The 26,469-nt window shown below is 29.4% G+C and overlaps 1 protein-coding gene across 4 annotated transcripts in view; it reads left to right on the top strand.

Moving 5' to 3' along the window:
* The window catches only part of gek (serine/threonine-protein kinase gek), a 215,917-nt gene that overhangs the window by 52,185 nt on the left and 137,263 nt on the right, over positions 1 to 26,469 (top strand). For all 4 annotated transcript variants that reach the window (XM_075356769.1, XM_075356771.1, XM_075356770.1 and 1 more), the window contains 9 exons: positions 1,298 to 1,506; positions 3,655 to 3,773; positions 4,401 to 4,547; positions 14,952 to 15,100; positions 15,368 to 15,690; positions 19,312 to 19,428; positions 22,316 to 22,457; positions 23,551 to 23,700; positions 25,992 to 26,116. In XM_075356769.1, coding sequence (XP_075212884.1) covers positions 1,298 to 1,506; positions 3,655 to 3,773; positions 4,401 to 4,547; positions 14,952 to 15,100; positions 15,368 to 15,690; positions 19,312 to 19,428; positions 22,316 to 22,457; positions 23,551 to 23,700; positions 25,992 to 26,116 — 1,481 coding nt within the window. The remainder of the gene's footprint in view (positions 1 to 1,297; positions 1,507 to 3,654; positions 3,774 to 4,400; positions 4,548 to 14,951; positions 15,101 to 15,367; positions 15,691 to 19,311; positions 19,429 to 22,315; positions 22,458 to 23,550; positions 23,701 to 25,991; positions 26,117 to 26,469) is intronic.

Below are 26,469 nucleotides of genomic sequence, written 5' to 3'. Positions count from 1 at the left end.
ATTTATTTTCATTAGTTTTTGCTGGGCATTAATTATGAGTCAGTCAGCACATCTTTTTTAGTAGGTAGAAATATAACCTGAACATTACATCGCTGTTTAAAATTTCTTGAAATATTATTTTCCTAAGGTGTACGTTGCAATCTGTTCAACTAGTGAACAATAAGCAAAACTCCTCATCAGCCAATAAGATAAGGATGATATGTATGACATATAAATGAGGGTTCGTCTTGTACAAACTCAAACCAACAATTCGTGAATTTTGGTTAATTGAATCCCAACTACCAAAGTTAACTGGTATCCCTTGTCTTATTTTCAAATTCGCAGTCAACTACTTTTTACTGCAATTTGAACTTCAGAAATGGAAAATCGGATGTTAAAAACTGATTTGCGACAAGTTAACCACTAGACCAGTCTGGTGAACTTTTGTTTAAATATGAATTTAATTTTTTGTGGATTCAAATTGTGTGATTTTGTTTAACTTTAGCAGATTTTTCATTGGAGAGATAGTTTTTTGTACCTTATAAAAAGTTTAAGAGTAAAACACAGTTAAAACTCATAAAAATTTATAAACACACCTTTAAAAGTATAGTATTGTTTTATATGTTGAAATTTTAAATTGCAGGATATTAGAGTCCTGAACTCAGTACTATTGAATTAATTTGCAGAAATTTTTAAGGCTTTCTAAATTTTTATGAGTAATGCTCTTAAAGTTAGGAAGAAATAGATGTTCAAATTTAATAACTTTGTAAACACACCTTTAAAAGTATAGTATTGTTTTATATGTTGAAATTTTAAATTATAGGATATTAGAGTCCTGAACTCAGTACTATTGAATTAATTTGCAGAAGTTTTTAAGGGTTTCTAAAGTTATTAAATTTGAACATCTATTTTTCTTCCTAACTTTTTCCCTGGTTTTTTGAATATATTATGTATTCTTTATATATTGAATATTTTATCATTTATAGTTTTGCATATCTTAATCTTCTGAAAAAATGCTGAATTTAATCAGCAGAAAACTTAGTTTATAAGTTTGTCTGAATGTCAAAGCTATTCCTTATTGTTTTAATCATGTTTTATGAAACTCAGAAGTTGAATTAGTTTTGGTGCTGATTAAAATTTAGTCTGAAATATCAGAAAAACATGTCAAAGAGGCGTCTCCTGGTCATTGGGTTGTAGCAGTTGCTTCCCATAGTCAACTATTTTTACCAAACTAGAAACTCAGATTTGATTATATAAAAAAATATATAATATCAGATAATGTGCTTTATTTAAGGTACTTTGTTAAAATTTTTTCTAGAATCACCCATGGTTTGTTGGTCTGGAATGGGGTTCACTGCGGGACAGTGCTGCCCCTTATATACCTGAAGTTAGTTCACCTACAGATACTTCAAACTTTGATGTTGATGATACTGATATCAGAGCATCTGATGCTATACCACCCACTGCTAATGCTGCTTTCTCTGGACTGCATTTACCATTTGTTGGATTCACTTTTACGCAGGGCAGGTCTGTTTATAAAAAATCATTTGACTTCCTTTTCAAGATATATAACAATTTAGATTATGCATGTGTTTCTTATATATTATGAACTTATGATACTTTTAATTTTTATCATTCTACATCATACTAGTGCAGAATCTAATTCTTAACTAGATCTGAGAAAAGATTGTGTCATCCCTTGAAGGATGTTTAAACAGTTAGTTTACTAAATACATTTGAAACATTAATACCATTTGAATATATGTATAAAAAATATCACTACTGCCAGTAGAAAAATAAGTATCTGAAAAGCATAATGAAATGAATTCCTACAGCTTTCAAGTCCTTCAGAAATATCATAAATTGAAAAGAACAAGGCTTACCTAGTCCATAGAGGCTTAGAGACAGGTTTAGAACTAATAGTGTAAGGTCAAAGTAAATAACGCCATTATAGTGAAAAATATTGCCTACATAAAGGAACTTGAGAAGCTGCTTGCTATGGTAAAACTGGAACAATAGATCCTTTACACTTGTGTAGAACTAGAAAGGGTTAAGGTGGAGAGACAGAACAAGGTGGAGATCCATAATCCATTACCTGATCCAGGATTCTGGATGAGGAGATAAGATAAGGTAAGGTGTTTGGATAAGATAAGGTAAGGTATGTTGAAAGCAAATAGAACACTTATAATGTACACTACTTACGGTGCTCATTAATTTTTCTTAAGGGACACTTATGAAAAGTGAGATTTCCAGCACATTTCATTTGTTGAAGGTTTTCGTAGATAAAAAAAATAAATATTTTTTTATGTATTACTGTTTTATATTAAATAATATTAATTCATCATTCAAAAAATGAGAATGAATATTATGTATTAACTTTTGAAATAAATTTATCGCTGCTAGCAGTTCATATGGTTTTCCTGCATGGTTGTTTTTTATTTAATAGTTGGTCTTAAAAAAGTTTCTTAGAATACCTGAAGTATTTTTTATGAAAATTGAAAATTCTCTCTGGATTTCTCTTATGCCAAAAAAAAGTAGAATGACTATTTGGGTGTTTAGCCTATAATTCTGTTAGGAAGGATTAGTAATCTTTGCCCAATAGGCATTTTGGCTTCTTACTCAGCTGCTGGGTAGGAGACACTCCTGGAAAAGTGTAAACAGAGCTATTGATATCAAACGCTAAAAGTGGCCTCGTTTTGGTTCCATTTGAGGGCCACCTCTTCAGATAAAGGATATCCATTTTATCTACAATCCTTACAATTTTTTTTATTTTTACCCAAGGTATTAGCAGCACAATATAAATGAACAGTTCTGAGTAGACAAAATATTCTGCGACAAAATTTTTTCTTCTATTTATTAAAGACCCACCTGAGGCAAGGTTGAGGCTTCTATATGAAAAAATTTTTCCCATTTCCAGAATTATATATTGTGACAAAGAATCCAACAGGTATATAAATTACTCAACCAGATACTGAAGATTGCAGTCTGTAATTGCCTTGTCAGAATGAGTAAATATATAAAAATATCATTATTCAGAAATATTTGTTTTTAAAAAACATATCATAGATTTTCTGTGTAGAAGAAAAAGGAATATAGAGAATAGCATCAATCCAGTTTACTGGATAGTTAGATGGCTGGATTAGTTTGATGGCTCAAAAGAAAAAAATTATAAATTCTTAAAAAGTTGTAAGTTTTCAAGCTTATTGAATACAATTTACTACACAATAAAGTGTTAAGGAATAATTAAAGACTATTGTGTTAAAATGGGAAGCAAAATAATTTTTTTAGGAGAATGACTAAAATAAATAACATAATCATAATTTACCACTGTGAATAAATGCTAGTTTTACGTATTTATCACATAGTGGTAAAGTTACTGCATAGTGGTTTTTTTAAACCTTTAACAATCAGACTTCTTAAATTTCTAACCTCTTCAATTTCTTTATTTTATAATCACTTAATCATAATTTTTTATGATTAAAATGTTTAATAAAGCATTGCTTTTTTTATGTAATTTAATTCTGGAGAACAAGATAACTGAAAGAATTTTAGTTCATTAAAAGATTTCTTGTTCTGGTGTGTTTAGCTTTAGTACACAAATTCAATTTGTGTTCTATTTTATGATTATTTAAAGAAAGATTAGAAATATCATTGGTATCATTTATTGTCTTTTAGTCGTGTCTGTGATTTGAGTACTATACCATTAACTCCACCATCTCCGGAAGCAACAAGGTCTGGAAAAAGAATGAGACTGTTAGAAGAGGAAAATCAGCAGCTGATAAAAAATTTAGCAGGTAATGAAAGGTTTTTAAATTTGTGTATAGTTTGTCAATATATTCCTTGTTATTTTTAGAGCAAAATTTTTTTTTTGTATTGTTTATTAATATTGATAGGTATTGGTGTATTGGGTATTGCTAGTATATTACATATTGATAGTACTGATGGATTCTTTTTTATGGAAATGTAGTTATTATGTTTAAAATAAATGAAGCCTGTCTTTCATTTAATTAAGAAAAGAGTTAATGTTTAAAATCATGTTATATTTAAAATGTCTATTTAAAATAATTTATAGAAACTGTTAAAGAAATGAAAAATTATGAAATAGTTTGAGCACAATAACAGTGAATTAAAAAGAAATCTATGTAGATTTTTATGTAATATTGGTACGTATCAATACTGCAGTGACACCTTTGATAACAAAAGGTTAGTATTTCATTTGAAATGTTTAAGGGGATCCATTTTGTTAGGTAGTTCTAAAATAATGTTAATTAAGTTTTTATGTAGTTTGATAAAAACTGATTACTTAGAATGGGAAAAACCTATTAGGAGTGTGAATGTAATTTTTTGGTACTAAAATGATGAGTATTAATTTGAATAATAAAATAAATAAAAGTTATTTATTTTTGTGTTCATTTTTACAGAAGTAAAGAGTATGGTAGACAATCAGTATCCAAATGAGAAATCAAATGAGGAATCTACACGGAAAATATCTCCAACTGAAACTTCTGGTGGGAGTGGAATGCGGCGTCTTCAGCATGAAATTAATACACTAACTAAACGGAATTGTGGTAACATTTGTCAATTTGAATTTTACTTACTGCTAGCTGTATTATTAATTACTTTACCAATCAGTTACTCTTTTGTGGATCTGTCTGTCATTCTTGGTCATGAAAGATCTACTTATTTTCCACACTCCTGTTTGACTGCTTTTCCCATTCAGATTACTTTGTAAGGTTGTTTATTGAAACAATTTCCTCTTCTGTATTTTGTTTTATTTAGCACTACTGTTTGGGACACATACTATTCCGGTTCGAAGATTCATCGTGTTTTTTCACTATAGAATCTCATCCAGTATTTTAAATGGTTTTTTATCATTTGCACTCTTTTGTTGAAAATAGTTTAACATCATAATTTACCAGTACTGCTTCTTTGTCGAGTGTAACTCGACAGTGACATTTACATGTAGCACTCCTTTGTAGAGTATGGCTTAACGTTTTTAAAATAACCCTGGCTGTGCACAGAGATTCAAAAACGAACTGACATCTGTTTGTAAAATCATAAATCCCACATAATATCAATATTCAATATTGATATAATCAAAAATAGATCTTTTTATGCTTAATTATGTACTCGAAGTGAGGTTGTGTATTCCATGAGTTGGCATGACAATTACGAGTTATTCTAGTAGTTTTTTAAACGATTCTGATATTGAAAATGAATTTAATAATAATAGTGATGAAGATCATGATTATAATTTTGAAGAACATGATCAAGAAAATGCTATTTTGGACAATTACAGTGAAATTGCAGGTAGTAATGATGAAATAGTTGAACCCCCCAGTGTAGGCCTACTTCTAATGTTCCAGGAACCCAGGTTTACACCCAGAAAATTGTTTCAAGAATTATCACACTGAAAAAAATTATTGTATGGCCTATTTTTTGAATAAATGAAGGTTTTTGTAAAAAAATTTTAATTTTTTTGATATAAGTAATTTTACCATACGCATACATTAACCAACCATAAACTTAATTAATAGCCGGCAGGGAAATAAGTGATCAAAAAATTTGAGACCCAGTGGAACTACTTGATTTCATAATTGGAGGTTAAAGAGTTAATAATGATTTTATCTCGTGAAATTTAGTTTGTTTCATGTATTCAGTTTGTCATATAGATTTCAGTTTTGGTATTAGTATTACTTTATCAGTTATTAAAACAATAATAGAAAGATATTACAGGTTAAGGAAGGCTTTATTACAATTAGCATTGATAAAAACGTGATCTTGGAAATGTTTTTATTTCTTAATATTTTGATTCTCCGAGGTAAAGACTTCTAAGATTTACATTGTAGATAGATATCTTGGAAAATTTATTAAAAAAAATCTGATGTGGACACCACATGGCTTCCTTGTATGCATATTAAATTACATATACACATTTTTTACTGCCGGTTCATTTAAACTTATTTCATTTGAAAGTGCATATGATCCTCCAATCCTTTAATGAAGTGGACAGTTACACAATTGTTGAAATATTATTTATTATTAAAATCAAATATTTTTACAATTATTAATGCAACAATCTTACATGAAATATTTGGATAGAATAAAAATCCCTTTATTACTTGTATTACTAGATCAGTATTATTCATATCTTTGTGAGTTGCTCATTAACAAAAATTTTAGATTTCTGGTGAGTCATATAAATAAAAGTTAATAATAATTATACCATTTTGTTTAGTGAACTCCGTATACTGGGTACAAATGTTAATTTCAACTGTCGCTGTAAAATATTCAGTTTTTATTATTATTAGATTATTTGGTGAATAATCAAAAATGAAAAAGAAACAATCATACAGGAAAAAGAAAAATAATGTGAAGAAATATAACGTAAAAAAAAACAAGATGATGAATATGAAGGGGACAAAAATGTTCAGAACAAGGGAAGAATAAAAAATTAAGAGATGATAAATATAAAGAGGAAGAAATGCTAAAACCAAAGAAACAAAAAGATTAAAAGATGATAAACATAAAAAGGAAGAAAACATTAAGTAAGACCAAGGAAATGAATAAAAGGATTGAGAGGATAATGAATATAAAGAGAGAGAAAATTAGAAAACTAGAGAATGTGTACATAAATTAAGATCAGAAGATTTATATCAAACCAAAGAGCAATTAAATAAATGATAGGCAACAAAAAACAAATGAAATGATGATCAACTCCAACTCAGGAAGAATATTGTTCAACAATATCACAGAAGTAATGAACTAAAAGATAAGAATTCTTTGCAATTTATTAAAGATCAGGTATGTATGCCTCAAAGTATGTGTTGTTCTTTTGAGGGTCTATTTTTCTGTCACTCTGTAGTTAATTTTAATATAGATAAAATTAAACAGAATTTGAGAAGGATTAAATAAAATTAAACAGAAATTAAACTAGAAAGTCCAAAAATAGTATGATTTTAAATTATAATTTTCAATTAATATTAAATAATCAGATGTTTCACCAAATCTATTACGTATAGACATATGTAATAATGCCTATTAAATTACATACACACATTTTTAAAAGTACATAAAATTTTATTTCACTAATAATTTGGCTATAACTCTGGAACCAATGAAAACAAGTACCACTTATGGATATATAGCTGAAAAGCTCTCAAGAAAAATTCAAAAATCCAAATTTTTGAGGATTTTGGCCTTTTTGGTCACTTGGTTCAGTTGATTGCAATCAAAAGGGGAGGTGGACAACTAGATGTTACAACAGTTCTGAATCCAAAATTTCAACGTCCTATGGCTAATCATTTTTGAGTTCAGTGAGATACGTACATACATATGTATGTACGAGGTGCTACCCAAAAGTTCGGGGAATTTTAATTTCGCGCGCGAACCATTGCTGGTACGACCTACTGCCGCTAATGTGGCTAACAGTACTCTTTGTGAATCAGTGTTTCAACAGCTGTGACAGTGAGAGGCTGCATTGTTGACTTTCGTGCGGTTGTGTAACGTTGTGTTTTACTGCTTCGGCGAAGTTCTAAATGGCAGATTTTAAAGAGCAAAGAACCTGCATCAAATTTTGCTTCATGCTTAAAAAAACTGATGGAGAAACCTATTGCATGCTTGTGGAAGCATTTGGTGACAATGCTATGAGTAAAAGTAAAATTTTTTTGTGGTACAAATGATTCAAAGGTGGACGAACGACAGTCGATAACGATGAGCGTACAGGAAGACCATCAACAAGCGCAACACCGGAAAACATTGCGAAAGTGTGAGAGGCTATTGTTGCTGATCGTAGACAAACAATCCATGATGTTTGTGGAATTATATAAATGTCATATGGGTCCATGCAACGCATCTTGTCGGACAATTTGAAGATGAGACGTATTGCTGCAAAATTCGTACCGAGACTGTTGAACAGCGACCAGAAACAAAATCGTGTAGCTGTCTGTAGTGAATTGAAAAATTCATCAAGAGATGACCCTAACTTCATCTCCAACATCATAACCGGTGATGAGACATGGTGTACGGGTATGACCCTGAAACTAAGCAGCAGTCGTCGCAGTGGAAGTCGCCAAGTTCATTGCGGCCAAAAAAAGCATGCCATGTTCGCAGCAACGTGAAGTCCATGATGATTGTTTTTTTTGACATCAAAGGCATTATCCATAAGGAATTTGTTCCTCTTGGTCAAACTGTCAATGGGATGTTCTATTGTGAAGTTTTGAAGCGGTTATGTGAAAGCATTAGGCGCAAATTTTCAGATCTGTGGGGTAACAACAGCTGGATTCTGCACCATGACAACGCGCCTGCGCACACATCGCTAGCCGTTTGGAATTTCTTGGCTTCCAAAAAGACGATAGTGATTCCCCACCCACCCAATTCGCCTGACCTTGCCCCGTGCGACTTTTTTCTCTTTCCGAAAATAAAATTTCAATTGAAAGGCAGTTGTTTTAACACAATTGAGGAGATTCAGGAAGAAACACAGAACGTGCTTCGAACACTTACACCTGCAGACTTCCAGGGATGCATGGAATCATTGGAAAAATGCTGGGATCACTGTATCAATGCCCAAGGGGATTACTTTGAAGGAGACAGTGGAAATTATAAGTTATGGTAAGCTATTTTATTTTTATGGTGAAATTCCCCGAACTTTTGCGTAGCATCTCGTAAGTACAGATGTCATGCCAAAACTAGTCAAAATGGATTCAGGGATTGTCAAAATGGATATTTCTGTTGAAATCTGAAAATTGAAAGTTTTCACGATCACAATACTTCTTTTACTCCGTAAAAGGAAATAAAAATAGTCTACCTGTTAGTAAAAGTATTTTGGCTCTATAAAAAATAATAATATATTTTAATTTAATTATTAAATGACTAATAAATAATAAAGAAAATTATGTATCTAAAAATAAACATTTTTTAAAAACTAAAAAAAAAATATTTTTACATAACAAAAATAAATAAATAATTAAGTATAAAATACATATCCTAGTTTTACCCATAGTAATCTAAATATGTCTTTGAGAATAAAAGAACATGTCTATTTTTTATTGTAAAAAGATTCTGTCAATCACTGAATCCAAAAATGAAGCTTAGAATTTTTTAACTTGTTTTTTATAATTTTTTTCTCTAAGTAATAGTATCTTCCATATTAGAGCCCTTTCATGGATTTAACTTCATTTTCATATATATAGTAAATACTCATTGTTAAAAGTTTCAATGAACTAGCTAACCTGAACCTCTCCATTATCCACCATTGTTTATTCTTTTTCTTAAAGCCAAATAAGCAATTTATTTCTTAGTTATTTTGACAGTTTCCTTAATTAAAAAAAGATAACCTATTAGTTGACAACCAATAGGTTGTTAGTCAACAAACATAAAACAATGAAGTATGAATTCATCTCATAGTAACATATTTACTTAGGATCCTGGGAAGACATAAAGAGGCTGTAGGTGAAAATTTGATCCTGCTGGGTCCAGATCTTAATGAAAAAGGAAGTTGTTTTTTTTGTTATTTTATAAGGAAGCTGCATTTGACCATTTTGGGGGGTCTAGGTTCTCCTATCCAATAGGTGCACAATAAATTTAACAGATGAAGTGCTACTAGGTAAATAAAGCTGTCTGATCCCCCCCCCCCCCAAAAAAAAAGAAAATGCTAAATTTTATTGAGAGATTAATTTATTAGTCATGTATGGTTTTAGTTTGGTTAACAGTATATTTCTATGGTCTGGCAGTCAATCTGTTGATATATTTGAATTTATCTATTTTTCAATAGCTTACCTTAACAGTTTGTATATATCTTTAAATGATGGAGGATATTTCTTTAAATTGCTAAGAAAAAATTCTTCAGCTGAAGTACAGGTATCAATGAATTTTGAAGCTTGGACTACAATTGCCAGTATGGTGCCTGTTATTTCAGTTTAGTTTTCACATGCAGAAGCAAATTTTGTTTATTTAATGCAAAAATAAATACGGACAAGCCAAGTATTATAACTTAAGAAATCAGTCAACTCTCTTAGAATCATTTCAAGAAACAATATTACTGTATTGTTTGCTATGTACTTGTAGTTTTCAGTTTGAGCCAGGTCATTGTAAAAATAAATAATATCCATAAACCTACATTATTGAATGTTTGAGTATAATCCAATTAACTAGTTGCCCTGTATTTGTTGATCCTTTAGAGCATTTGTGCAAATTCCATTTCTTTTTATTCGAGTTTTGATCGAGACAAGGTAGTCACATTTTATAACTGGTTGTATGTGTATTATTTTTAGTGTTTTATGAGTATGACCGAACGTAAGTCTACCGTAAAATACAAAAACGTAAAACAGCAAGCCTGGGAAACAATAGATAGTATGTATGAGTTTATGAAACAAGAAGGTGATCAATTTCCGAAGTTGGGAAAGGAAGATAAAACCTGATTCACAGTAAAAAATGTGAAGAAATAATAGCAGCTGTGTATGGGGTGTCACAATCCCAAGTCCAAAGAGTAAGAAAAGAGAAAAAGCAATTTCTATTAAAATTAGCTGAAAATTTGGAGGAGGCTCGTTTCTCTACTCCAGTAAAATACAGACCCCATGAATAACTTCCAACAGGATTAGATGACTGTTATAAGTATATGGTAAGATGGAATATAAACAAATTTCACAAAATTTATAGACGGCTGCTGACAGTGAAAAAGATAATGTTAACACGTAAAGATGCCCTTGGTTATTTGGGAAAAAAGACAAGTTTGAGAAAAATAATAAATGAATTGGGTTTTAGGTAGAGAAAAATAAAAAATAACAGGAAGGTTCTCCCTGAGCAACATGACATAAGGTTTAAACATATTCAGTATCCGACTACCACAAAAAAAATTTAGAACGAAAAATAAACCAGTAGTGTACCTTGACGAGTCATATGTATTATCTTCTCACATTACAAATAGCATAGTGTAGTGATTCAGGTGACAGGCTGAAAGTTTCTATTTCTAAGGCAGCAAACTTATTATAGTGTACACTGGAGAAGAAATGAGTTTTATTCTAAACTCCTTACTAACCTAAAAGCAAGTTAAAAAGTGGCAATTACAGAGGTTAAATGAAAGTGGAAAATTATTTAAAATTGACAACAGATATTAATTTCAAACCTTCCCAATAATTCTGTGGTAATTTCTGACAATGCACCCTATCAAAATATTCTACATTTTAGGAAAACACCAATTTTCAGTTTAAGAAAAGAAGATATGATAAAGTGGCTCCTCATTCTTCCTCGATTGGCAAAAATAAACAAAAAAAAGTTTACTATCTATGTGTTTGAGGAAACTTTCACAAAAAAAGGCCATGATGTTCTCTGACTACTTCCATACCACCTGTACTTAAATCCTATTAAGATGGTTGGATCAGAAGTTAAAGGATACATAGCAAGTCATGTAACTTTTGATATTGAAGATGTTCAAAGGCTATATGAAAATAAAGTAACTAACCTGAATGAAAATTGGTTATTGTGATAAAGTTAAAAAAACAGAAGCTGAATATATTCAACAAGAACACATTTTTGACAATTCTATGGAATTATTTATCATTTCTTTACAAGATAGTGAAACTTGACAGTGATGATTCTGATGACAGAAAATCAGAAATTTGAATAATATTTCTTGCAAAGTGGATCACCGTTCTTTAGTTAAAATTGTTTTATTTTGTTATAACATTTGAAATTAAGTAGTTTCTGCTGTAATTTTTGATTCCATTATTTAGTGTATTTAATTATTATCTTACATTAACTTTTGAATATCTGTTTGAAAAAAAATGGAACACCAGCACTCAATAAAGCTAACACATTTTGATTTGATTGTTATACCTTTTTATGTGTAGGCAGTTCCCAGCTTAGTGTATTTTATTGCATAATTCCCAGCTTCACATAAGTGCTTGTGTAATTTTTGCCACGTTTACCATTTTGAAAAAGGCCTTAAAAAATATGTTTATATTATATTTTTTTCACAGAAAATGGTCAGATATTAATTAAAGATTTTCCAATGAGCCAATTAAATTTAACATTACGTGCGCGTGCATGCACACACACACACACAGAGAGAGAGAGAGATCCAATATTTATAGATATCCTTCAAAGGAGTCACTTTCTGACTCTGGTGTTGTTTCCACTTTTGGAAGCATTTTTGGAAATTTCTTTCGTAAGGATGTAAAGAACCACCCTCTTCTCTATATTTGCTTGGATGTCTTCGAGTTTAATTAAGTCTGTGTTATTTCTGTTGGTCTGACAAAAATTTTGGAATGAATTTTGCGAACATGCATAGCATGTTCAAATGTCAGTTAAAATGGACTGAACCATTTAGAATCATGATTGTAGAAACATGATGAATTCAATTCATCTGCCATCTCCCTAATTGTAAATCTATGGTCATGGTACATTAAATTGTGAACTTTCACAATGTTTTTGTTGGTTTTAAGTGGAAGAACCTCATCTTTGATTGATTTGCAGCCATCTCTGAGTCTGTTGAACCAGTTAACGTTAGACCAGCTCAAACATTTATCCCATAAAGCTGTTTTTAAGAGTTTACAAGTCTCAAAAGTTGATTTCCCAGTTTTCAAAAAAAATTTGACACTCATTCTGTTTTTTTCAACCATTTTGTGAAATCAGTAATCTGCTGAGAATTGAAAATACATCTTCACTCACCAGGATGCCTGTCTGAATAAAGATATCGTGGTGATGTTTTCAGGACATTTCAAGGAAACAAGCTTTCCCTTCCATGCCAATGAGCAAACCTGTCTCTCCTGTTGAGCAGTGACAACACCTGTTGTAAGACTTTCCAATCGCACCTCGTACATTTATTTATTTTATTGTTTGTGTAAGATGTAATAAAATATGAAATGACAAATTATAACTGAAGATAATTGTGATCTTAATCCAAGATACATGTTTAAGCTTAAAAATATGTTTCTTACATTAATTGTGTGGCTGTCATTAAAGATGGACGTATTACTTTATTCTTTTGCTCAAATTTCTTGTTATTGCTTCATTAATTGGATTTTCATTTAATCTACATGCCTAACTCATTATTGTATCTATTATACATTTATTATATCTATTTTTACATTATAATGTGTGATAGATTGTTAGTAATAGTGGTTTTTTAAAGTTTTGAAAAAATGGAAGTTATATTTGCTTATCTTTTTCTATTTACTCATTCCTCATTTGAAATGTATATTATTTGTATATGTGTATGATGGCATGTTTCTTGATTTAAAAATTAAAAACAATTCATTCAATTTCTGTAATAGTTTTTTTTTAAACATAATCACTGTCAAATTAGTCGTAGCATTCAGATTTACCATTTTATTAAAGTATGAAGGCTCTTTAACATTATGAGTTAGAATCTAATTTCTGCATAGATTATGTAGGAATTTTTTATAAAAGATTAATACTTTGAGTTATCAGTCATGTAGTTATTAATCAGAATATTTTATTAAAAGTTTAGTTTAACTTAAGGTTCCAAGTCTAACTTAAGATTTACCAGCAGGGCAGCTAGTGGGTAGTTAGTTAATTATGCATTCTTGATTCAGCTGCCTTGTCTTAAGTTACGTGATGGTATTATGAAAGTATTAAAAGATGGGGTTGTAAAGAAGATAATAATTTATTTAATAATGAACTATCAATTATATTACATCATGACCAAAAACCACATAAACTTAATAAATAATACAATCAAACTTTGCTGCTAACCTGATAACAAATTATATATAGGTCTGTACAAATACAAAATTACAACCAAAAACTAACTTATAAAACATAACAAAATATGTGTTTTGTAAATTTTACAAATCTTCATGCATGTAATCTAAATGAATAGTTGTAGTGACAGTTGTTACACATACTGTTTGAATCATTCATTATACATGGCTTGTTATTCCCCTTATTCTTAATCTACTCTTTTCCTAGTATTCCATAATTTCAACACATAGGTTACCGTAACTTCATGAAGATACGAAAGGCTAAAAAAAAAACTGTTGGTCCATCCATCCATCCATCCATCACAATTCAATGAGTTCTGCTCATTATTATGATTTAATGAAATACATTTGTCAGATATTAAAGAGGAGTAAATATTTTGGTTCCTTGATCTAAAATACTGAATGTGAGGGGGAATTGATAATACACTAGTGAATTAGAACTATTAACGTAATCTTTATGTTTAATTTTATATAAAAATTTTAGGATTTGGACTTATAATGGAAGTAGCCCATTATGCAGGTCACAAGTTTTGAAACTGGGAAAATTCTAGATTTTCTTGTAAATTACATATTGCTTGTGTTATATGTAATCATATTACTTGATTCTCTTAAGGAAGGAAGGTATTATTCTTGAAAAATACTCAAAATGGAATTTAAAAAAATGTCTTATCATTACATAAATTAATATTAAAAATATAATATTAATATAATATAATATAATATAATATTAAAAATATCGCTGTCCGTGAGGTATGGTAGTATTACCCATGTTTGCTTGTCATGTAATATACAGGTACCTTGTATTGTTTTTCAGCAGTGTGTGTTTAAACATTAGCTTTTTGAATGTTTTAATATTTTTTTGCTTCAGATAACGTCTTAATATGAATGAAATTGTTTCAAAATTTTTTAAAACTATCCACTACAGACAAATAATTCATTTTACTTAAGTCCCTATTGAAACTAGCATTCCTTACATTGTTGTTTTTTTGCCTTATAGGGTACTAGTATATTCACATTACCAGTTGATTACAAGTAGAAGTTTTTAAAAAAACTTTGTGTATTTTGAAATGTACTTGTAAAATGATGTGTAATAAATGTGTAAATAAACAAAAATGTGTAGTTATTAAAAAAAAAAAAAATTCTCTTGTTTGGAACCAAATATGAGGAGCATATTTTTTTATTTATTTTATGTATGTTTTAGAAATTCTGTCTGCAATTATAAAATTGTCTTTCTTTTGTTAAATTTATTAGAGTTGGAGAATCAGTTACGTGGTCTTGAACAACAACAAGGTTCAGATTTGAAGATAATGTCAGTAGAAACTGTTGAAAGCTCTCAGAAAATCCGTGAACTGGAGAAAACTGTCCGACTGCTGAAACAAGAAAAAGAAGAGGCTCAGAAAGTAAGTTTATATGTTAATGAATTTTTTAAGAACTTAGAAAAAATTCATTACATTTTAAAATGGTGTTTTATTGTGACTCAAGTTTTTTTTTTGTATTTAATTAAGCTAAAAATTTGATTTATTTCACCTTAAAACTATTCTGATTTCTTATACTATATTAAATATGTGTTTTCATATACTAGTTGTATGTGTTAAGTAGAGTGATTTTATATTTTTGATGCCCGAGTTATTTTTTTCTTATTTATATAATCTCTGTCTTTTATATAGGATAAAGTAGATGCCCAAGAAAAATTAAAACTTCAAGATAAAGAGTTAAAAGATGCACTGAGCCAAAGAAAGTTAGCGATGGCTGAATATAATGAAGTGACTGATAAATTGTCAGAGTTAAGGCAGCAGAAACAAAAGTTGTCCAGGCAAGTTAGAGATAAAGAGGAGGAACTTGAGGTGGCTATGCAGAAAGTTGATGCTCTTAGGCATGATATGCGAAGAGCTGAAAAATTAAGAAGAGAGTTAGAAGGAAGGGTTGAAGAAGCTTTGGCAGAGGCTGGAAAAGAACGAAAACTCAGGGAAAGAAGTGAAGAATATTGCAGGTACGTATATATTACAAACTTTAATGTACAGTTTATTATGTCTTAATATGTGTATTATATATATATATATATATATATATATATATATATATATATATATATATATATATATATATATATATGATTATTTAATTCCTCATCTCTTTTAATTATGTTTTACAATGTTATATAATCTTATATATTATATAATTATGGTAAATTCTGTTTGTCTCCCTGCTCAACTTGGATCATACCTTTATGCTTTATATTTAATGTCAGTAGAATGTAATTTTTGAAAAAATGCTAAAGTATTGCATTTTTTAGTATTGTTGTTAATTGATTAGTGGCTAGGGGCTTGCATCAAGAGGGTTCAAAATGTACATGATCATTATGTTTTACTGTCCTTTGGATGCAGAACACTTTCTTTTTTTTAAAACAAGAAATCTAGTATTGGTTTATTAGATTTTGAGTTATTATTTTCATTATTTTATTACATACGTTTAAGTTCTTAATCAAAGTAATTGTGAGGTTTGTGTGCTAGTGTCTGCAGTTAAAACATTTAGTGATTAAACCAAAATTTCAATATCTGTTTTATTAGATATTTGCTCAATTATCATTTTTCATCATACTAATTGTAAAACGGATCAAGTAATAAAAGTGAAGAAAGGTTTGTTCTAAAATGTACTGTATTGTATAATGGCTTATGGTGGGTGTTCTATATCGGTGTATCAAAAAAAGTAAATTTCTGTATCACTTGCTAGGTACCAGTTTTGTACAGTGTGTAGTTATATATATATATATATATATATATATATATATATATACATATACATATAAATTTAAAAAAATATATATATATTTTTTTTTACTGTAATACTATAAGCAACACAGTATTTTTATTAATTTTATTTACACAATTAACTGTTCTTTGTGTGGCTTTGTAAGTAGCTATTACAATTCATCGGAGTAATCTGTTTATTCAGGATGAGAAGTGATACATTTTAATAAAAAGTTTAGCTTTGGGTCGAGATATAAAAATTTATGTACTTACAAAAAAGTTTTTATACATTTTAGTGGTAAAGTTAAGATTATTGAAATTTTTTTTTTTTATACACTTTACAAGGGTTGAAAATGGCATTCCAAAGAATGATCAGGGTAAGAATTTTATTCCTTTTTTTTCATTTTCTATATTCTATATTAAATTTCAAAATGTTTTGTTTACTGCTGAAGTTTATGAAGAAATTAAAAGTAATTATGCAGATTAAAAAAATAAGGAAGTGACAGTTTATTTTATATCATGCATGTTTACTAAATATTCCCTTAGCCATTTTATTATACCTAGTAAAAAATTGGCTAGCACCAAAAGAGTTAAGATCAATAGTTTAATATTAAAAAAATTGTTTATCTTAGCTAGTATTTGTATCCCTTGAAAATGGAGTTTATTGACTATATTTTTAATTAGATATTGCATTTTTATTAAGAAATTTGTATGCTTCTACTCTACTGGCCTTAGTAATGTAAACTACATTTATAATCTAAAATTATCGTTCAAAAAATAATACACAGCTTTAGTGTGTTACTTTTGAAAATGATAAAAAGTATTATTTTTGTATTTTTATTTACCAAAACAGTCAATAAATATTGTGGACTTATAAGAGTGTAAAAAAAATATATATACTCATTATACTTGTAAAGTTTACAAATAGGTTTGTGGATGTTCATAGAACTGCATTATTTAAGTATAATCCAATTTATAATGAGACAAAGTTGTATGGCCTTGTAGAAAACATTTGCAACAAATCTTTTTATTGATTGAAAAATGGTTTTGTTTCAATAAAAAATTTGTTACCCTCTGCAATTCTGGGTATTTTGGCTGATTTTTGATCAGATTTTTAATTTATTACATTAATTATAGAGAAAAATTATTTTTAACCTTAACAACGTAATGTGATGATAGTATTATGCATATATTGGTCATGTATTTTTGGTCAACAGATTTTCTACGGCTTGTATTATGTGGCATTGATGATACTAAGTTTAGCAGATAATTAAAATTCATTAGCATTACTTTATTTATAAAATTATGTTTTTCTACTTATGTATACATGTGGTTCTATTTTAATAGTTTATTTTATAGATATTTTTAATCGCATTAAATTATATATGCTCATAGTATTTTCACTAAAAAAAATATAAAAACTAACAAAAGTAATCTCATAAATGTAAATTAAGATATATTGAAATTTCAATACTGTACAACCAATTTATGCATTAGTATATCCTTGTTTTACAAGTATAGATATTAAATATATTATACAAAAGTATTAATTTTTAATTTTTATAGCTGTTGTTGTGCTTTTTCTCATAGGACAGTAATAAAGTCCTGCAGTGAAATCACACAAATGTTTAAGTAATATAATTTATGAGAAATTAGTTAATTAAAATTGGCTTATGTTGTTGGCATTTTGCCTTTGCATCCATTGAGTTCTTGATGATACTCCCTTTGATTCTGGGAGTGTTGTGAAAATGTGAACTGTGAGAATGCTATTTATCATCTTAATATAAATTTTTAGAACTAATAAATTTAAATAATAGTTAAAAATGTTCAGTTTTATCCTTAATCTAATTTTTAAGTGGTTAAATTACTAAAGTATTATATTCAACTTGAGATGATAATAGAACCTGCCCTGCATATTTTACTGCCATTTTGACTGATTAATATATTTATATATAAATAAAATGAAATTCAACTTTACCAACAATTCGTCAGCGTTCTCTTTTCTAGCACTTTTGGTCATTGGACCATCTTCAGGAAAAGTTGTTCTTCAATTTGAGATCATTAAAATTAAAGTATGTAGAATATAAATTTATAGAATGCTAAAATCACAACTGGTTGTCATAGTATAAAGTTAGTCATGTCTGTTATGTAAGATTCGAGGACGATATTTTATTCAAACAAATAATTATCAAGATACCTAAATACCTAAGTTGTCTCCCTCCAACTACCAATACTCATAACAACTGCAACCTTCTTACGTAATTGACATGACTAACTTTATACTACGGCAACCAGTTGTGATTTTAACATTTATAAATGTACATTCCATATAATTTAATTTTAATGATCTCAAATTGAAGGATAACTTCCTGATGATGATCGAATGACTGAAAGTGCTAGAAAAGAGGAGAACGCAGATGAATTTGTTGGTAAGGTTGAATTTCATTTTATTTATATATAAATAATATTATATACCAACTGTGCCATGCTTAAAAACTTGATTAATATATATATATATTATTCTGTTTATATAAATGTTAATTACTTGCAAAGTTAATTTTAGTTAACATTAATGTTAGTTTAAGAACTAAATATTAACAAAAAGAGATTTACTTTTAATAAATATAAAGTTAAGTTGTTTGTTTTCATTATTACTGAGGTCTTTTGACAGTTAACTGCCACTACTTTTTATTCGAATTTATTATTTTTTTGTTTTTTTTGTTCTTATATATATAATAAAGATTGTAAGGTATGGCTTATATTTTAGCCATATCTTAATCAGTAATAATGATTTATTGTAATAATTGTAATAAAATAATTTTTTGATCCTTTTTTAATTTCATTTTTGTTTTTTTTTCTTGTAGGCAAGTTGAAGAGGAGGCTGAAAGGTGGAGACAACAGAGAAAAGAATCAAATTTAGGAAGTGTAGAAAATATGGGTGGTGCAGGTGGTGCTCCTTTAAATTCTCAAGAAATTGCAAGGTATTTTTTATTTAATCATTTATTTAAAAAGTTTAGCTAAGTAGTATCTTAGCTTTACATATTTATAACACAATGTAAAGCATTGAATACACTATTCGGATGAATGAGTCTGTGAAAATATAAAGGATAGAAAATACAATGATCAGTTTACAAAGTAAACAATACAAAGTACTAAAAACTATTAAGTATAAATTATAAAATAATGAAACTAATCTATAACTTTAAACTGTAAAGAGTACCGTATTTATTCGATTATCCCTTGCCTCTGAATAAGCCCTGCACCTTGATTTTCCAGGTCGAAAATCTAAAAAAAAAATTGAGTATATACCAGTATTATAAAGAATATAAAGTGCAACAGATATGATAAAAAAATACGAAAATATTCAGAAAGTAAAGCATTTAATTCATTCATTTAAATTACAATATTAATATTACATTAATTACCGTAAGTACTAGTTTAGTTCAGAATCAGTAGGCCAGTAAAACGAAAAGAAAGTATCATGTTGAAAAGGATCATTTCAATACACTTTTTAATATGGGATTTTATTTTTAATTAATCACTGTCAATGTCTGTAGAAGAGATACCGGTAGTCTCCATGTCGCTCTGCCAAAGGTGAGAGACGATCCTATGTCTCTGCCAAAGGATCGTCTTCACACCATCAAGTTCATTAGATATTCTGCATTTTTTAAATTTTTCCTTACTAATTCCATGGAAATACCTTCCCAAGCATCTTTTATCCAAATACAAATCTGGTTAAAATCTAGGCATTTGATTCTTCCTGTAGGCGTGAGAAAGAAATTTTCATCAGCTATCCATTTACTGTACAGTTGTTTTAATGCAGATTTGAACGGTTTATTAATGCAGACAGTGGTTGCAATAGAGATGTCAATCTGCCTGGAATTATTACTTTGTCTATCATACCCTTTTTTAAAATGTCTTTCACTTTATCAATCGTATGCCCCTGATAACTATCCATTACTAGCATTCCAGTATTTTTTTTATTTAAGTAAATGTCCTGATTGCTTTTGCCATATACACATGATCCAATCTAAAATTAAGGTTTTGTCCATCCAACCTGATACCTGTGCTCTGATAATAACTCCATTTACCTGTACGGTAGGAAGAGTTTTTCTTTTAAAAACAATGTACAGAGGTAATTTTGATCCATCAGAAGTAATGCAAAGCATAACACTACACCTTTGTTTTTCATTACCACCAGTGTGAATCGTAACACTTTTTTCACCTTTTTTGTTTACAGTTTTGTCAAATGGCATTTCAAAATATACGGTGGTTTGATCAGTGTTTCCTATTTGAGAGGGCAAATAGCCTTTATCTTTTCTAATATTTATTATGTATTTGTGAAAATGTAATATTTTTTGTTCATAAGCGTCTGGAAGTCGTTGAGAAATGGTCGTCTTTTGTCTTATTAACAAATCATTTCGTGCAAAAAATCATGTTATCCATTCACAGCTTGCTTTAAAATCAACTTTATTCAATGATTTAGCGATTTTACGAGCATATGATTGACACATTTCTGTCGTGACAGCATAACCGCATTTCCTTTTTTCCATAACAAAGTAATACAATTTCTTTTCTATGTCTTTGTATTTTAGTTTTAAGCCATGAAAAGCCCTTTTATTACCAGTGCCTTTTACCAGAAGTTGTTCTTCTTACGCCAGTCTCGAATGCAGCTTTCATCTACGTCAAATTTTCTTCATGCCGCCCGATTTTTAGCCTTCTATAACGCGCAGTTTTTCATTTACTGTAAAAGATCATAGGCGCTGTCTTTTTGTACTCATTTTAATGCCGCAATTAAAATAAATCACTGTATTAAACTTTACAAGATAAACTAAACAGATAAAGGATGTAATTAATTATATAAGGATGTATTCCTTAAGTAAGGGTGTATTCTGTATAAGTGGCATTTGGTATTGATAAACGAAAGCCTAATGTATTCCTTAAGTAAGGGTGTATTCTGTATAAGTGGCATTTGGTATTGATAAACGAAAGCCTAATGTATATTTATACATCACATAAACTATGTTTATGTGATTGAATTTAGGTACTTCTAAGAAAATGTTTACTTTACATAAATTATCCTAGCTAAAGGCTATGTTTCAAGTAAGCTCTGCACCCTTATTTTTTCTCTCCAATTCCAAGAAAAAAAGCGCAGTGGGTACTCGAATAAATACGGTATTCTGATTTAAAAAGTAAACTGTTAATGTATCTGAATTATTTATCTCATATTATAACAGATTGATGAGGTAACTTACTGGGGTAGTAAAGAAGTCAATTTAATAACTTTTGTGCTTTTTAACTTTTAATGCTTTTTAGTTAGTCATAATATCCACACAGTTATAAACTCTAAAAAGTCTTGGGCCACTTAATAGGCTTCTTTACAAATTCACTGTTGTAAATTAAATATTGTACTAAAGTTTTGATGAGCAGATTTCTTATTATAATTTTTATTTATTTGTTACATGGTTGAAGTTGTTAGTTTCTTTAAGGATGACAATCTTTTTTACCTGCTAGATATCTTTTACACCAAAGGATGAATTTTATTACATGAGAGATTTGCGTTTATTTATATTATTTAAAGTAAACAATTTAGTTTAAAATTTCAATGGGATTTCCAAAAATAAGCTTTGGTATTGAGAACATGGTAAATAGTAAGCTGTAAAAAAATATTATAAAATTAGTTTTCTCTGTTTAAGTTAACTCAAAATCGCATTGTTGTAGTTTTTCTCAATTGGTGAAATTAAATACTTGGTAATTCTATGTAATTCCAAATGCAATAAATTTATGAAAGAGTTGTTTTCAGTAAAATCTATTTAAAAAATACACATTAAAGAATAAGTTCAGATTATCCCCTGTATTATTTTATAGGTTAAAATCAGAAGTTGAAAGACTCGAAGGACAGTATAAAGAGAGCTTGACACAACAGCAAGCTAGGTACAATATGGAGGTCAGTAGCCTGCGAGATCAGCTGCATGAAGCAGAAGCTAGACGTGATGTTCTGGAACGTGAGGTATGTACAGTGTGTACGATAAAAATAAAAGCTTGCTTGCAGTTGGCACACAATTGCTGTGCAGGGTGTTATATTATTCTTTTCTCATAACATTAAGCTTATTCAGAAACTGAATAGAAACTGAATATTCTGCAATACAGTGGGTTAACTATTTTTATAAATAACAAAAATTCTTTCCATAATTAAAATTTATTATTTTGTTTAATTTCGGACAATAATTAAAAAAAAAATATTTAGTGTACTTTTAAACATTTATTACAGTACAAAAATGGTTTTTACTTGTATTAATAGATTATTATTACACTCCCTTCATCAAGTGAGTATACAATGAATGACTACTTAATATAAATAAAGGTTACATCCATTCAATTTTCTTTCTGCTGTTCAGTCAGCAAATGAGGAATAAACTTTGCTGCAACTCCATGCATGTTCCAATTTTTCAGTCAAAATGTCATGGCATGATCCAATTGAGATGCTATGATGTAATTGTAGAGTTATGTACTGACTGATGATGCAGGATCCTGCAAAAGTCGACTATTGGTATTAGTGTTTTTAGGATTTTCTCTTACTGTGTTTATTGATTGTTTTTTATACATTAATATTACATATATATATAAATGTTACACTATGAAAACATTACACTTTTATAAAGATTATAAGCAGTGAGGTGATATTGATTTGCCAAACTAAGTAGTGTATAATAACATGTAATAAGTATATTAAAGAAACATATACCTTAAAAAAATTATTAGTAACAGTATTTGATTCAAATACTTTAGGTTGCATTCTGAGTATTTTTTAAAGTTATTTTTGTAAGGTTGCACATATAACAAAAAAATTGTTGAGCCAGTTTTTTTTAAAAATAAAAAGTGGTGTCAATAATATAATTGTATTAAAGACACATCATACCAGCTACATTGTGCCTTTTGTATTGGCTGTTTTACCTGCCTTATATCTCTCCTTGGAGCCAGAGCCTTAATTTTAAGAGTAGCTTTAGGTTTGCATTTTTGTTTTAAAAAGTGCTATCTGATTAGGATGCACAAAATCATATTGGTAATAATCTTTTAATTTTTTATCATAATTGTTTTTTTAGGTTCAATTAGCTAAGGAAAAACTAGATGCAAGTAGATTAGAAACAATGACTGATAGTGAAGAGACAATAGCAGAATTAACAAGACGTCATGATAGAGAGAAATTATTATTACTAGAAGACAATAAAAAATTAATAATGGATCTGGAAACGGTGAGAATGAATTAAAAATATTAAAAAAATTTTTTTGAGTTTTTAGTACTTGCGTAGAGCATAAAATTCATTTCTTTCTCTTATATAAATTTGAAAATTAAATAATTAGTGATCTTATTTATTTATGGATATACTTCTAGAGAAAAATAAAACATGAGTTAGTTTGATTTGCTAAACCATTATGTTGATAAAATTCAATTCTATGCTAAAGTGCTCTATTTATGATGAAATAGTTGCTTAAGGAGTGGGTAAACCATTACAGTAGGGTCACTATGTAGTTGATATGTTTGAATTTACTTTCTAGATCATAGTACACAAAAAAATATTTCAGGTTCATAGCATCATGTAAATACTGGTTAATACAGAAGTAAATAATTTACTGAAAGTGGTCCCCTGCTGTAGCAGTATACAGTTGGTGGACGTCTGTTCATATTCAAGTATACCTAATGTAAAAGAGGGATATTAATGGTTAAGTTTGCTTGGATTACATTTTATTCAAAATCTTCTTTGTCTCCAAAGATAATACTTTTGTGTTGTCACATCAGGACAATGTAACATACTTACAGATTATTGCTAAACATTTATTTCTCAGAAGAGACATCATTAACTTGCTACAATATTATCCGAAGAGTATGACATGTGCCCAGAAGCATAACAACTGGAACCTTTCCTCTTTAGTCAGGTGGCACAGAATTTATAAAAAAATTTAATATAAAGGATTTATAAAAAAGAATATCAGGGTTTTGATGCTGCTTAATATCTCTTAACTTTGACTAACATCACAAATAAAATTCTTAATGAATCGCAAATAAAATAAAAGAGTAACTCTTTCAGTTTTCCATAAAAGTGTTTCATGAGAGCGCTTTTTGTCACGCAACACACATCCAACTGGTAGGAAAGTTCATCCCATACTTTAACCAGCATGTCTGGAGTAATGAAAAGACAGCTGTTTCAGTCCTGTGCCTCAAATCCAGTAAATTGTAGGTAGCAGAGGTACTTACACAAGATCGTTTATAAAACACAAATCCATTTTGGATGACCTTGGAAGAAATTGCAAACAAGCTCTGTCATAGAGCCTATGCTGATGGTGACCAATCCAGTGGTTGAAAATAACATCATTCAACTATTCCCTTGCAAAGTTATGCCAGTGAGCAGGTGCAGCAATTTGTTGCCAGATAAAATTCTATGATCCATGTTGCAGTTTAGGAAAGAACCATGTAGTCAGCATATCCAAATAAACCACTCCTATCATGCTTGCCTCAGTGAAAAAGAAAGGCCTGCAAAATTGCCATCAGGGTATTTTTTCTGTACAGAAAAAATACATTTAATTTTGGGAAACCCCTTTTACATTGTAAGAGTTCATGGAAATTTTCTGAGCCGAGATATGGATATTATGTGCGTTAACTTTTCTACTGCAATGAAATGTCTCATCATGAAACACAATATAATTACGAAAGTTGTCATCTTCATGTAATATTTTGATTACAGTGTTGGCATGTACAGGATAGTTTGTAGGCTTCAAAGCCTGTAATAGCTGTAAACAGTATGGTCAAATATATCAGCATTTTCTTAAAACATTCTGCATTGTCAACACCAGTAATGCTAGTTTGCAGATAGCTTTCCTAACAAATATTTTAGGACTACATAGGAAAGACTCCCTGACACATTTAACATTTTCAGACCCCCTCAGTTGCCCTTTATTCTTGTCTTTACATAGAAATCTGTCATTTCAAACTTGGATGATCATGATTAAACTTTGTACAGAATTCATGTTGAATTGTAACTACAGATTCACATTTAGAATGTGAATGCAAAACACAGAAAGCCTTTTGTTCAGGAATTACTGTCTTTGATATTGGCACTGTCAAGCAGAAAGGTAAGGAAGGTATAAGGAAGATAGCTGTGCGTGCAACTAAATCTGTCTTTTTTGCTCTTTGATTCTAGTCTTAAATCAAGACTATTACGCCTCAACACTTGTAAACCTCATCCAAGAAATATTATAACAGATTAAAACCCCTTATATCGTTTTTTGCACCTGGTAGATTACCATATTGATGGTAGAGTAAAAAAAAATAACAAACCAAATATATTTGAATGGATTTCATTCCAAGCATTCAGAATACCACAATGACATTACAAACAGGAGACAAACTATCCTGTTTATTCTCTCTTGCAAAGTTCTACATTTTTTTGTGAGGGTAATTTCTAATATTATTTTTATATTGTAAAATTATTTTAGCTGCTTTTAACTTATTGTTCTAGTCAATATTAAAGGTTTTTTTTCTGATCAGTTGAGTGAAAGAGTGGCTCAGTTGCAGTCTGAAAGGAGACAACTGGAGGAAGATTTTGAAGAACTGCGAAGTAAGAAGGAGGCTATTGCTCAGTGGGAAGCCCAAATTACTGAAATAATTCAATGGTCAGTATATGAAATTGTGAATGAATTCATTATATTCATCCAGGATGAACTTGTACATTTAACTATTATATTACATTAATTTGTTGAGTTAAAATCACAATCTTGTATGATATATCATTCGACTTTATTCTCAATCACAAAATTTGAGTTGAATTTAAGATGGCTGCTTAGCTAGTTCATCTTGATGTTAGCAGACTAGTTGTCACAAAGATGGCTCACTCCAGATATAGCAAGTTTCTGTGATGCCTAATTTGACCATGCATAAATCACTTTAGTTTTATAGGTCTGCTAAGAACTACTACTACACAGCGAAGGTTACTAATATTCAGTAACATTATTATCTGTCAACACAA

This window comes from Lycorma delicatula, chromosome 2, assembly GCF_047948215.1.
Source record: "Lycorma delicatula isolate Av1 chromosome 2, ASM4794821v1, whole genome shotgun sequence".
Classification (NCBI taxonomy): domain Eukaryota; kingdom Metazoa; phylum Arthropoda; class Insecta; order Hemiptera; family Fulgoridae; genus Lycorma; species Lycorma delicatula.
The sequence above is the reverse complement of the archived record's forward strand: the minus strand, read 5'-3'. Positions and strand labels throughout refer to the sequence as shown.